General features: G+C 28.2%; 4 protein-coding genes across 7 annotated transcripts; 2 read left to right on the forward strand and 2 right to left on the reverse strand.

Annotated features, from left to right (window-relative positions):
* The first annotated feature begins 1,695 nt into the window (after positions 1 to 1,695).
* On the forward strand, positions 1,696 to 4,871 carry LOC124956130. Of its 3 annotated transcripts, XR_007103113.1 has the most exons (6): positions 1,697 to 2,458; positions 3,200 to 3,267; positions 3,625 to 3,885; positions 3,973 to 4,074; positions 4,212 to 4,473; positions 4,688 to 4,871. XR_007103113.1 is itself a non-coding variant. In XM_047511554.1 (5 exons), the coding sequence occupies exons 3-5, from the start codon at positions 3,634 to 3,636 to the stop codon at positions 4,350 to 4,352; spliced, it is 495 nt and encodes a 164-aa protein (XP_047367510.1). In that variant the 5' UTR covers positions 1,697 to 2,458; positions 3,200 to 3,267; positions 3,625 to 3,633; the 3' UTR covers positions 4,353 to 4,871. The 3 variants fall into 3 exon arrangements, 2 of the variants coding, with proteins under 2 accessions (XP_047367511.1, XP_047367510.1); XM_047511554.1 differs by having other exon boundaries at positions 4,212 to 4,871; XM_047511555.1 differs by lacking the exon at positions 3,200 to 3,267 and having other exon boundaries at positions 1,696 to 2,458; positions 4,212 to 4,871.
* LOC124956126 (nucleoporin SEH1-A) lies at positions 4,431 to 8,080 on the reverse strand. Of its 2 annotated transcripts, XM_047511548.1 has the most exons (6): positions 7,673 to 8,080; positions 7,452 to 7,608; positions 7,077 to 7,335; positions 6,729 to 6,962; positions 6,321 to 6,642; positions 4,431 to 5,170 (listed from the first exon to the last, which is right to left on the reverse strand). In XM_047511548.1, the coding sequence occupies exons 1-6, from the start codon at positions 7,781 to 7,783 to the stop codon at positions 4,994 to 4,996; spliced, it is 1,260 nt and encodes a 419-aa protein (XP_047367504.1). In that variant the 5' UTR covers positions 7,784 to 8,080; the 3' UTR covers positions 4,431 to 4,993. The 2 variants fall into 2 exon arrangements, with proteins under 2 accessions (XP_047367504.1, XP_047367505.1); XM_047511549.1 differs by lacking the exon at positions 4,431 to 5,170 and having other exon boundaries at positions 6,150 to 6,642; positions 7,673 to 8,079.
* Positions 8,081 to 8,338: 258 nt separating this feature from the next.
* Positions 8,339 to 11,783, forward strand: LOC124956123 (ribosome biogenesis protein BOP1 homolog). The gene is made up of 9 exons (XM_047511537.1): positions 8,339 to 8,543; positions 8,603 to 9,164; positions 9,234 to 9,538; positions 9,619 to 10,297; positions 10,381 to 10,590; positions 10,671 to 10,951; positions 11,026 to 11,125; positions 11,213 to 11,408; positions 11,489 to 11,783. Exons 1-9 carry the CDS (start codon positions 8,433 to 8,435, stop codon positions 11,640 to 11,642), a joined length of 2,598 nt encoding a protein of 865 aa, XP_047367493.1. The 5' UTR covers positions 8,339 to 8,432; the 3' UTR covers positions 11,643 to 11,783.
* Positions 11,523 to 14,679, reverse strand: LOC124956125 (tRNA (adenine(37)-N6)-methyltransferase). The gene is made up of 3 exons (XM_047511547.1): positions 14,130 to 14,679; positions 13,683 to 14,006; positions 11,523 to 13,602 (listed from the first exon to the last, which is right to left on the reverse strand). The coding sequence occupies exons 1-3, from the start codon at positions 14,216 to 14,218 to the stop codon at positions 12,138 to 12,140; spliced, it is 1,878 nt and encodes a 625-aa protein (XP_047367503.1). The 5' UTR covers positions 14,219 to 14,679; the 3' UTR covers positions 11,523 to 12,137.
* Positions 14,680 to 14,744: the final 65 nt, after the last annotated feature.

Below are 14,744 nucleotides of genomic sequence, written 5' to 3' on the forward strand. Positions count from 1 at the left end.
AATAATCAACTGAAAGTTGTCGATTATAACACAAGGAAGAACACCAATTACGTTGATTAATGTAGAGCCATCGTAATCTTGAGTTGGCACATCAATGGACAATGTGCATCTCTGTACGAATGGTATGACTGAGAGAAAAACTGTTGCATATACTATTGTATATGATTATAGGACATAATTTTTTTGTTAATAACTTGTTGATAGTTACCCAGCTTTAAGTCAGGAATACAGGATCAATCAATCAAATTCATCGAGTTAGATCTCTTAATATTGATCAAAAGGATGTGTAGTACGCGTTATAGTATAATTAAATGCTATCAAACTATTTTGACAATTATTGTTCAAAATTGGCCTAAGCATATACTCTTTATTATTATAATATATATCAGCTTTATTTTGCAAAGGCCTATACGCTCCAATAGAAATTAAAAAACAAAGGATAGAAAATGCAAACGTCATATCTACATGAACACTTAGTAAAATGCAAATTTCGAATTGTTCAATTCATTGCTTAGAATTAATAGTAGCATGCCAAATGCATAATATATTGTAAATATTTTTAATAGTACGAATAATTTTTTTTCTTTCTTTCTTTCTTTCTTTTCTTTTTTTCTGTATCTAGGCGTTGCTTCTGTGTATCTATTGATAATTTTAAATATACAGCATACTATTTGTAATTAACTTTATATATGCAGCATCAAATTCAAATATTTGTATCAACATAATCTTTTGAATGCCTTGTTACATTTTTGTGTAATAGTATGCACACTGCCTTTATATTATTTTTATTTAATTAAAAATTAAATTAAATTAAATTAAATTAAATTAACAAAAACGAAATTGTTCGATTAAGTTCGTCTTCTTTTTTTTTCCACTAATTTACACATACACAAACACAATATTATCAATAAGGAAAATATTTTGATAGTCGTTAGGTATTGATCAATTAAATATGGCTTTAAATATATGCATATTAAACGTGCATGATTTCTATCGAAGAACCAATAATGTTAGCTCTGGATAAAAGAAACATCTAAATAGATACTTCTGTGTGCATAATTATAAAACATAATAACGTAAAAGAGATGTAAGGAAAAAATTTGCAACGAAATTATTACACTTAGATAAGGTATAAAATACAGCTTTGCATTAGTCGAAATAACTGTTAAAATTAAAGAAACAAGCCAAATAATATTCATAATTATCCTTCCTCCAATGTTACACGCTACAAAGATGTAAGCATAGCATAGATTTAAAGTAACAATGTATTTCCATCTTCTATTGAATGTGCCAGCTTGGAAAAAAAAGAAAAAGAAAAAAACATAGATACAAAATTTATGCAAAGACAAGAAAGAAAAATTAATATTTTAATCTTATCAACTTTGCTAAAGCCAATTATAAAAGATATTTTATTGGAAAATTTCATAATGTTTCAATGTTCTTTCAGTTGTAAAGTTGTCGCGAGAAATGATTTTAATATCAATATTTACATAATTTTTACCTTCTTTTTATAATCATTCTTAATTTTGAGCTTACTAAATCGCTATTATTTATGCTTCATCACAAAAGATTATGAACTGCATAGCCATTAAACATAAAGCCTATATATATATATATATATATATATATATATATATATATATATATGTGTGTGTGTATAAATATATATATTCAGGACAGACAACTTTTTCAACATATCAAAATTAACAAGTCTAGTGATAATACATGAAATTCTTCAAACTATGCGATACTTCGAGATATTATAATTGTGACAATTATGCCATTATATTTGAGATATTTTTCTGATAAATTATGATAGTAATTAATTGTGTATATAACATATGCATTGTCATTTAAAAGTACATACATACATACACAAAATTCATTCATATTGGAACTTTAAAAACAATATGCGACCCATATCATAAATATCAACAAAAGTTTTGTCATATTAAATTATCATATAGTATCTCGACATATAATCATTGTACAAATAGTTAATATATATCATCCACATCTTTTTTCAAAGTTCTTTGTACTTATGAATGTCCAAACTATTCGTATGCATATCATGTTTTGATCAAACGTTGGTTTTTCTTTTATAATAGGTGTACGAAAAAAAAAAGAAACGAAAATAAAAGTGTTTAGTGTTACTACAAGTATTTCCTTTAAGATTGTTCACTACCTCTTGTTCGAAGCATATGTGACTTAAGCGACAACTATGGATAAAATATGAACTACGAATACAAGCGGGGAACGCTGTCCCCACCATGCGCCTATCATATCAGCTTGTTTGGTTATTCCCCTCTCATACGTACATAACAATTGGTTTCGTATGGATAGAATAAGTAATGTTATTATTACTGTGAGCTCGCACTTTTTAGTCTCTCTCTCATATGTATATCTTTCTTCGATGGTAGTGTGAGTCTCGTTGTGATCCGTGCTAGATACGACCTCGGTACGCATTTGTTTTACGATAAATGCATACAAAATAATAAATAAATATGTACATAATATAAGTATATTTTTCTGTTTCTTCTTATTATTACTGTTTTTATTACTACATTATTATATTACATAATATTATTATAGTAAAAGTAGTAGTATAGTAATGATATGAAGTGAACTTCTACAGAGGTAACCATAATAAAATAACCCTGAAAGAAAAATCTTATATATTTATTATGTGAAAACGAACTCGTGTTTTAATCTATATTAAAAATAATATATAATATATATGTTCACTAATTATTAATTTTGAAAAAATAATCGACAAATGTATATACTTTATATGTCTTACGCTTGTTCTCATTAATGGTGTAAAAGCCCTTATAAAACCAGATTTAGCGAACAGCTATAATATTTATCTGTTACAGTTTATATAATTTCTTTTAAAATGATCAAAAATTTTATCCGCTTAGCTTGATTGGTATGCTAGAAATTTGCAATTTTAATGAAATTTTTTGTATCATATAATAAATTTTAGATGCAGTTTACTTATCTTTATGTAATTATTCCAACATAATTTTATTCAAATTTATATATAAAAAAATAGTAACATATATTTTATCACCGTGTTTGTTGCCGATAAATTTATTAATTTCTTTATGTGTGCATTTTTGTTAGTAAGTTCATAAGTTTCTTTATCATATGCACTCTCTGTCGGTAATATATACATCTTTACATTGCTTATCAATAGAACACTGACTTCTAACTTGTGACGTAATATCGGTATAACCTATATCTTCATTTGGTGTCATTAAAAAGGTATATTTTGTTGTTAAAATTTTAAATAAATATATATATATATATATGTATGTATGTATGTATGTATGTATGTATGTATGTATGTATGTATATAAATTTATATTTTGTATATATAATAAAAATCATATAATATAATATTATATGATTTTTAATAATTACATAAATTGAATGTGCTTTTTATTCTATTTCTTTAAATCTTTTAAAGTAGTCTTTTACAATAATAGCAAAAGATAAAATTATAAAACAAAGTTTTAACTTTGTTTTTCATTAACTTTAAATTTAATTTTAACTTAAAGACTTTAATTTCTCAAATTATAAATTGCATAATATAATATAATTTGGTATTCTTCATTAAAGATAAACATCATGAGTGGGCCACCACAGAATACGGAGGACATGGCCATAATATTGGGGCGTCGTTTAACTAAAGAAAGAGAACGTTTGATAGGTATGACAGATGAAGAACGTGCATGGCGTGCACAGTTTTTAAAGGATCAAATATTAGATCCCTCTGAACCCATAATACCACCAGATTATTATAAAAAAAGATATAATCCAATTAGAAGATTTTACAGAGCTCCTATGGATAAATTTGAAAATATGTTGGTTCCTCTAGTGGTAATTTGACATATCTTCATTATATTTTCATTTATTTCTAAGCGAAAAATTGATATCAAAATAATAATATTCATCATTTCATTATAGGGTCCTACTTTGGCTGATGGATTACGTCACATTGCAGCAAAGAGTATTATGGGAATAATTTTTATATACTCCGCTTGTTACTACTTTAAATATAATAGACACGTGAGTTTTGCATTTACATTGATATCGATATTAATGATTTTATAATAATACAAGTTTAGTTTGTAATTTATTGCACTTTTTATATTATTTGTGTTACCATGATCTGCTTAATGATATTATTATATTATTTTATTTAGGAATGGACAAAATCAGGAGGCTGGAGAACTTCATTTTCACGTATTAAACAATTTCCAAGTGATCCAGGTTTCCCCAACACTGAGATACGATGCAAAGGCAATGAATTTGCAAAATATGGATTTGATAAATCACCCATATAAAATATAAATACTATTAGTGTATATATAGTTGTTTGATATAATAAATAAATGGAGTGGTAGAAAGGAAAATTGTGCCATTTATTATATCAATACTATTTCTTTCTGCTACAATTATAGTGAAGTATGTATTACTTTATTAGTATATATGTTACTATATTTTAACTTTATAATATTTTATTAATACCATATATGTTATATTATTCAATTTTCCCATAATGTTTTAGAATATGTATATGTGTGTGTGTGTGCGCGTGCGCGCGCGCGCGCGTGTGTGTGTGTATGTATGTATGTATGTATTCATGTATATAATTAATATTATATAAATCCCTTTACAGATAAATATATGTATCTGCAATATAAACAAGTTATTGATGTGAAGGCATAATATTCACAGTCTTTACTTAAATTTACTTTGTACATGTAACAAATATTGGCAGTTCATATAAATAATAAATTACTAATCTGTAACACACAATTGTTACAGGTAGATAAGTATATTAAACATTACATACGATAGTTGATATTCTACATTATCTTATTTGAATATAATCTTATAATTATACAATCACGCATAAACAATTTTTTATTCTAATTTGTATTATAAAAAAGCATCACATTATTATAATGAGCATCAAATAGAATTATTTTTTTACCTTCGGACGTTCTAAAAGTGGAAGTGGTGGTAATGATGATTCACCAGGATTGCCCAGCCAAACTGATTTACTAAAACGACCTTTTATCACAGGTGCTTGCCATTTATTATTGCACATAATAGTAGTCGTAGGTTTTTCTGCAGTGATCGTAGCCGTGGTTACAACCTTAAAAATGGAATAAAATTTACTTAGTATAGTTCAATGTACGATCGACAACTAAAATAAAGTTTTTCATTAATAATAACAGAGAGATTTTTAATAAGACGGATTTTTGTAAAATCGAACTTCGTTAAAGCTATATGATATGAAAATCTAAAAATTATTTATAAAGAAGATATTAAATGAATTAAGAGATAAATAGATAAGTTATGTTACGTTAAATAGAACTTAGAATTAACAAATTAATTTTTCATTTATCATAAACTACATAGGTGTGTGTAAAAATGTTTTCAATATTAAGTATATCTAATAATTCTTCATAACAAATAAATTTACATCTCATGTTATACTGCGAAGAAAAATAGTTCTTCTCTAGGAAAAAAAATAAAAGCGTATTTAATAATATATATAAATTTTTATTAATAGTAAAATATTTTACAAATTTATCAGAAAGTAACTTCTATAATGTACATATAAAAGTATAAGTTTATAAACTATTGTAATGTTTAATTATTTTCTCTTTTTCCCAAATAATGTTTTTGTGATAATGATATTATAAGTATGATAACATAGGCCTTTATGTCTCTCTCAATATCTTTTATATCTCAGTTATAGTATTACAACTGAAGAATTAGAAACATCAGGTTCATTTTTCTCTGCACATAATTCAAATAATAACATAGAAGAGATACTTCATTAATTACTCCAAAATAACGAAGAGAGAACAATATTGATAATTATAAATAATCATAAATATGGTCTCTGAAACTATCATTAACGATATCCACGCATTTTCATTTCATAATACTTTCGAAAAGATAATTTATTGTGAAAATTTAAATTTAGTTGTAATAGCAAGACAAATGTAAATACTTTTACAAAAAAAAAAAAAAAAAAAAAAAAAAAAAAAAGAAAGAAAGAAAGAAAGAAAGAAAGAAAAAAAAGAAAAAAAGAAAAAAAAGGAAAGAAAAAAAAGAAAAAAAAAAGCAGCACAATAATACTTTTTATTTGATAAAATGTATGTGCTGGAGATATAATTTCAATATGTATCCATGTATTTGTCATCATAATAACAAAGATCATATGATTATTGATTGTGTTTAAATGGAAATCAATCTTATTTTCTATTCTAAAGTATATTCTAATGCCAAGGTACTTGATTTGGATGACTGATGGAACCCAATTTGTAGTATTTTGCGGTAGAAGGTGGTGGAATTCCTGTGGGTTGATTAGGTGGAGTAGCTGCAGCAGGAGTTTCAGCATTTTGAGCAGAAGTACCGTCCCCTTTCAGAACAGCAACGCATTTCCAATTGTTAATATAATTATCTTTCCATAATCGAACACAACCGTCATCACCAGAACTTGCTAAAATAGTTCCCATAATGTTCCAGCATACATGCCACACTGTAGTGTAATGATCATCAAATTGTGCAGCAGTGGTTATCTCGAAACGTGATAAACCATTTTGTGCACTCTCCCTATAGATATAATTAAAATAATATCGTGATATATATTCTCCATATTATTTCCTTTTTTTTTCTAATTCGAAAGATTATTTACTTACTGCATCGGTTTTAAAATAATTATTCTTACATCCTTTGTAGCTACAGCCAACGTATGAAAACTTCTACCTAAATTAGGTGCAAACGCGATATCGTGAACTGGGTCAGTAATATTTGACAATGTTTCAGTTTTTGTCCACCGTCTACTACCCTCAGAATATTCATATATAAAAACTTTTCCTCCGCTAGATGAATTTGTATCATCACTTCCAACTGCTATCATTGGTGGATGTAATCTAATGTATACATGAATACATTATTTATATATATATATATATATATATAAGATTTTATATTCCAGAATGTATAAATCAAACATTTCTTCTTATACATTGTAACATTTATTTTACCTTGATAACGATGGATTCCACGTGAGACAACTACATGGAAGTTTACAACTAATGTCATGTTGTAAAGTCCACTGACTCAAATTCATGATATCTGGTGCTTCGTATATTCTGATTACTCCATCTGCACTACAAGTAATCAATAAAAGTCCTAACATTTTTGGTGCAAATTTAACATCTGTGACAGATGTCCTGGAATCTACTAAATTTGTTCTTCTAACCCAATGGCGCATACCACGCTCTCCCGATCCTGATCCTTCAACTGTATTAAATACGAAGAAAGAATATAATACATAATATCATAAGACATAACAATTATGATATATATATATATATATATATATATATATATATATATAGGTATATATATATATATACCTATTTCTTCCCAAACAGCTGCAGTACGATCAAAAGAACAAGTTGCAAGAACTTGACCAAATTCAGGATGAGCCCATGTAACTTTCCAAACTGATCCACTATGCGCTTTCCACGAAGCAGTCAAGTGCCAATTTCCATGCTCATCTTCATCCCAGACCTATGTTTCAATGAGTATATTCAATAGTTTTCATTATATTTATTTCAATAACATATATCAATACCTTTACAAATTGATCACTTGAACATGTTGCCATTCGTTGCCCATAAAAATCATATGCAATGTCATGAATTAAATCCTTATGTTCCGCATTAATACTATGTGCTTCGAACATTGTTAATAATTTTATTTAAGGCAATTTACTTTTTTATTTATCGTATGCATATGTATCTATGTATATACCGATTGTATATTCAAAAAGGTTAGGAAGTGTTTGTGTCTCCCGCTATTGGTCTTGTTTAGAAATAATTGGTAAAATATTAATTATAATTCTAAATTACTTTATAAATATTACAAAATATAGTTTATGAACACTTGTTTCAGAATACGAATAATTATATTTATTTTAAATTTTATTGCAAAATTTATTTCCTCGAAGTAGGAATAAAAATATATACGTACTATACATATATATATATACATATATATATATATATATGTATATCTCACACTCACACACACACGCGTGTGTATCCCGATTAAAATAATTTATTCACTTAATCATAAATAATTTAATAACATAAACATTTATAATGTCATTAATTTTTTTCAATAATCATTTTATGTTAAAATTAAATATTTATAAGTTTAAGTGCATTTAAGTATGCAATTTTAGTTGCTTCAAAGAATCACTAGTGTCGCTCTAATACAGTATCATCTGTTTCTATTCTTCTATCGATATGTTCATCGCCTTTAGCTACAATGAGTGTGTGACCATGTGTTCAAATACTTTGTAAACTAATTTTTAGGTTCTGAAAAAGAAAATGAGAATGGGAATGCAAAAGAAATTTTTGAAACGAAAGCAAGAAAATATAAAAATCAATACTGATAAACAACAAAATGCTGAAGCTTCACAAGATTTGAAAAATACTGAGGTATAACCTTTTTTTGACTTATTTATCTTTTTCAATTTTTTACAATTTTGATATTTTAGGATTCAGACAGTGATGATTTACTTGTAACTGAACTAGATAGTAACGAAGATAGCACAGATGAAGAATTAGAAAATGACGATGATATACCTGAATCCGATGTAGAAAAAGATCCAATTGTTTTCACATCAGATGAAGAAGGTAGTGAATTAGAATTTGAGACTGATTCGGAAGATGATGATAGCAAGGAAAATGAAGAAAAAGAGGATGAGGATGAGGATGAAAGTGAAGAAGAAGAAGAAGAAAACGATAATAACGAAGAGGAAAAGCAGGAAAGAAATGATGTTAATAAATATAAAAATAAAACTAAAAACGAAAGTAAAGTTAAAGAAATTAAAATAGATTTAGACCTTAAACAGAAAAGTAAGAAGAATAAGTACGTAAATAATTTCAATAAATTAAACAAAGTAAAAGCAAATTTAAATCTTGGAGAATCTTCAAAATATAAAAGATGTAATAAAAAACTAGAAAAGGAGAATGATACTGATCCTCAGAATAATCAAGTAAACGTTTCAAATGAAACAGAATCAGTTAAGGACACTGAATCTAATGGTAAAAATAATGGTAAGTCAGATAAATTGAATTAAACATAGAATTAAATATATGAATGATAATTTTATTCTTGCTACGTAGATGACGAATATGAATATGACAGTTCAGATGAAGAGGACATTCGTAATACCGTGGGTAATATACCTATGAAATGGTATGACGAATATGATCACATTGGTTATAGTTGGGAAGGTAAAAAAATATTGAAACCTGAGAAAGGTGATCAATTGGATAATTTCTTAAAGCGTATGGAGGATCCAGATTTTTGGAGAACAATAAAAGATCCTCAAACTGGACAAGATGTTGTACTTAGCGAAACTGACATACAGTTAATTACTAGGATACAAAAGCAAAAAATTCCTGATGTACAATTCGACGAATACACTGTAAGTGTAATATTTCTGTGATATAAAATTATTTTTAGATCTTTTGTTTTCTTTTTAATTATGTTCTATTAAATATATAGCCATGGGTAGAATGGTTTACTTCAGAAGTTATGAAAGCACCACTTCGTAATTTTCCCGAACACAAACGTTCATTCTTGCCTTCTAAACCAGAAGCCAAAAAAGTATCAAAATTGGTACATGCATTAAAAATGGGCTGGATGAAATCCACAGCTGAAATGGAAAAAGAGAAACAACAAAAGGGTAAAGCACCAGACTTTTATATGCTATGGCAATCTGATGATCAAGCTGAAGAAATGCGTAGGATTCACAAACATATACCGGCACCTAAAAGACATTTGCCTGGTCATGCAGAGAGTTATAATCCTCCGCCAGAATATCTGTTCGATAAGAAAGAACTTAAAGAATGGAATAAATTAAAGGCAACTCCATGGAAAAGGAAGTTACATTTTATTCCACAAAAATATACTTCTTTAAGAGAAGTACCTGCATATCCTAGATATATCAAGGAAAGATTCCGAAGATGTCTAGATTTGTATTTGTGTCCTAGAGCATTAAAAATGAGATTGACGATAGAACCTGAAGCTTTGGTACCACAGTTACCTAGTCCAAAAGATTTGCAACCATTTCCAACCACAATGTCTATGGTCTTTAAAGGTCATACAGATATGATTCGAAGTATTACAGTGGATCCAATTGGACAGTACATTGCATCCGGTGGAGATGACATGACGTTGAAAAGTAGAAATCTATATGTTTATTTATTAACAACTGATTTTTGTAGTATTCGCAATGAGTTTGATTCTTATATTTCTTATTATTAGTTTGGGAAATAGCTACAGGCAGATGTACTAAAACAGTGCCTTGCAATGGTGTAATTAGAAGTGTCGCTTGGTGTCCTAATCAAGCAATGTCTCTCATAGCTGTTGCAGCGGATAAAAAAGTTCTCTTAGTAAATCCAGGAGTTGGTGATCATCTTATTACTACTAAAACAGATCAATTACTAGAAATAATACCACAAAGTGATGTTATAGGTATTAATGTTGTAACTTTTTTGTTCATTTTTATCATGCATTTATTCATCTAATATTATATTTATATATTATTTCAATAGTTAGCGAAAGAGTAAGATCAGCTGTACAATGGGAACAACAGGCAGAGGGTGAATCGTGGAATAAAGGAATTAGAATAATATTAAATCATTTTAAAACCGTAAAGCAAGTAACATGGCATGGTAAAGGTGATTACTTTGCCGTAGTTATGCCTGATGGACAAAATAGATCTGTTTTAATAAATCAATTATCAAAAAGAAGATCCCAATTACCATTCACTAGATCAAAAGGTTTAATACAATGTGTATTGTTCCACCCAATAAGACCTTTTCTGTTTGTTGCGGTATGTTACATATTATACTTAAATTAAATATATAATTAATTGTATTTTTTATATTATCATGATATTATTTGTAGACTCAGAGAAATGTTAGAATATATGATTTAGTGAAACAAGAAATGGTGAAAAAACTATTGTCAAACTCACAATGGATATCAACAATGGCAATACATCCTGGTATGGTATTTGATCTTAGAACTGTATAATTTAATATTATATATATTATTAAATCATTCGTTATACTACTCTATATAATTATTTTAGGCGGTGACAATATTTTGGTTGGCACCTATGATCGTAAAATGTTATGGTTCGATTTGGATTTAAGTACGAAGCCATATCAAACGTTACGTTTACATGGTACAGGCGTACGTGGTGTAACTTTCCATAAACGTTATCCACTTTTTGCTTCTGGTGCCGATGATAGAAGCCTCATTGTTTCACATGGAATGGTGTACAAGTAAGATGAAACCAATGTGTTTTATTCACCATTTCTTTTTCATATCGTATTAATATTATTAATGTCTTTCTCATTTTCAGTGATTTATTACAAAATCCTTTAATAGTACCATTGAAAAGATTATGTAATCATGAATCATATAATGATTTTGGAATTTTGGACGTCATGTTTCACCCTACTCAACCGTGGGTCTTTTCTGCAGGAGCTGATTCAACGATACGAATGTATACATAATACATTTATTAATTGTTAATTATTTTGATATAGAAACAAAGAATGTTGGAATATCATTCTGTGGCAGAATTGCAATAATGTATATTATTGCGTCTAAAATATTATATATTTTCCATATATAATAAATTATAATGAATGAAATGTAAAAAACGAAAGACACGCGTAGGAACTTATATATTGCAACAATAGATGTGGTGATATACATACATATATATATATATATATATATATATATATATGTATGTATATATACACACATGTATATATAGGGAAAGAACGAAGAAGTGAACAACTTTGTCATAAACTTTGAATAACAAAATTCATAAAGAATATATAACTCAAGTTCTTATTAATATGTTTCTCTCTGTCGTACTATTAATCATCTGCCTATTAGAGGTACGAAAATGTAATATATAAATAAAATATGAGTTTTATATATATATATATATATATATATGTATGTATGTATGTATGTATGTATGTATATCGTGTATATTAAGATATAGGCGAATGGCCTAAACATTGCCATTCTGGTTGTCCACATTCACAAACACGTCCGGCATGACGTACATGAAAGACGGTTACTATACCCCTACTATCATCAAATTTACAAGTAATATGTAAATTATGAATTAAAAAGGTATAAAACTGATTTCCCCATCTTTGTCTCAAATATACCGATCGTGGATCTTCTCGAAGAACACTCTCGATGGCTCTTCTTTCTTCTTCTGCTTTATCTTCTAATATTTCATTCAAATGAGTCAAAGCTCGTTCATTAAAGACTACAGACAGTGTTCGTATATTTGGTCTCGATATCCATTCTGGAATTCTAACTTCAAAGGAAGCATTTTCTCTCAATTCGGTAGAACCTATTAAATTGATATCCTCTCTTTGTAATGAATTATTATCCGTAGTAGTTCTTACAGATACTGGAAAATTAGATAAAGTTTGAGAAGGTGTTAAAGTTTGAGGTTGAAAACCTTCTTCCCCATCAGGAGCTTCCCGAATACCCATACGTACTGGGGAATTATCGACTCTTGAATTTAATGCACATCTATGCAATAAATCTAAATCTGTACCGCAAACGGTATTCGGTCCATCTGCTCCATCTAGAAGTCTGGAATTACGAGAAGTATGAATCTCTGCGTAATTATCTCTATCGTTTCTCAATGTATAAATTGAGTCCACATTATTTTGATCGTTAAAAGATACATCTTGTAATCTGGTATTCAAAACTCCTATATCTTCCGAATCTGATTCTAAACTACGTACGTATGTATTATTTTCGATTGTTGCAGTAAAATCTGATCTTGAATTAGATGATGTATTTACAATTGTATTGGATATTTCATACGAATTAGTATTTTCATTATTTTGTAAAGCACTCTCTGAATTAAGATTTGATGATTGAATATAATTCCTTGATTCTAGATAATTCTCCAAATTAGGATATCCTTGGAACTCTTCTGCTTGTAATCTAAGTGCAATTTCTTCATCTCTGGAAACATCTGCTTCTTGTACTATGTTATAAGAACCATTTCTAAGATATAAATCGGAAAGTCTATTTCTTGCATCGTTATTGGATCCAATATTGGTATTTAAATTCGATGTCTGATCTTGAATTAAATTAATACTTTCTTCCATATACTCGACTGATTCCACCTCATTCATAGGAAAGTCTAATAATCTATTGCACAATTTTTCTACGTGCAATGGATTGTCATATTGTGGAATGTAAGGTTTTATATCTAATACAGGCGTTTGATCTACCATATCAACGCCCTCAAAGTAAATGGTATAATTATCAATTTTTAATATTTTCACCAAACTTAAACCGATAGGACAAGGGCGATGAGGAGAACGCGTAGAAAACACGCCTGTTCTGATACCGTTCAATCTTGGTGGAGCCACTTTAGCACGAATGTGGGTCGAATCATTTCTATGGAAATGAAATATAATCCTAATACAAAAAGTTATGTTAATTGCTAAATAATTTAGAAATATGATATAATATAAATCTATTTATCTATTTAAATTTACCATAGGTGAGAAAAATCTTGTAAACCTTGCAGCGCGTGATCAGGATTTGTAAACACAGAATTATGAAGTAATATCTTTCCAGATGTTCTTCCAGAAATTCCAGGCTGTCGTGGTACACCTCTTTTATTGGGAAAGCAGGTAGATATCATCCCAATAGGTTTCAACTTTAAAGTATCACCTTCGTTACTTGTACCAGGCTTTACCTCTTCCAGAGGTATCTTCTTGGATTCCAAATTAGTTGTACCATTTTTACTTAATTCCAAGAGACGTTTAATATTATTAATATCTTTTTCATGCATATATCGTAAGTTTTTTATTTGTTGCCTGAAAGTTATATATTAATGATATTATGTTTAGCAGGTTATCTCGATACCAAATCCTTTGCAAGTTTCATAATTATGAAATAATCAGGAAAAAGAAAAAAAGAAATTTTAGAAGAAATTGTACCTTAAATTATTAATCTCGTTTCTAGCCGCCGTTAATTGACCAAGCATATGTTTCATATTTAAATCTGAACTTTGACAGTTCGATTCCATATTTAAATTTTACTGAGAACACGTATTACCGGCATTATCAAGGATGAACAGTTTATGATATAAGAAATATTATTTGAAAAGGACTTCCTTTTATTCAATTCTTGTAAATTTATCACCAAATTTTATCATTATAGATAGTATAACTCTGTGGGCTTTTATTTTTCACATATAATTAATATTTGTATTCTTTTCTAATTAATTGTACGCACATGCATATGCATACAAACAAAATATAATCATGATGCAACGTGAATCGATAGCATATTCACTAAAAGTATATGTATGATTTGTGCAACGAACGATACCACGAATGTGTATTTAAAATGTTAATATTTCATTAATATTTTTATTGAAATGACTGATATATTTTCCTTAGGGAATAATTAAAATTATAATAAAAAAATAATATATTCTGAAAAGAGAAAATGAACGAACAGGACGACGTCGTCTTCTAAGCACGAGATTGGTACGTGACTCACTGAATCGACCAATGGTGATCAACCATGTCGACCAATCGCGATTCCCT

Source organism: Vespa velutina, chromosome 20 (assembly GCF_912470025.1).
Source record: "Vespa velutina chromosome 20, iVesVel2.1, whole genome shotgun sequence".
In the NCBI taxonomy this organism is placed as follows: Eukaryota; Metazoa; Arthropoda; class Insecta; order Hymenoptera; family Vespidae; genus Vespa; species Vespa velutina.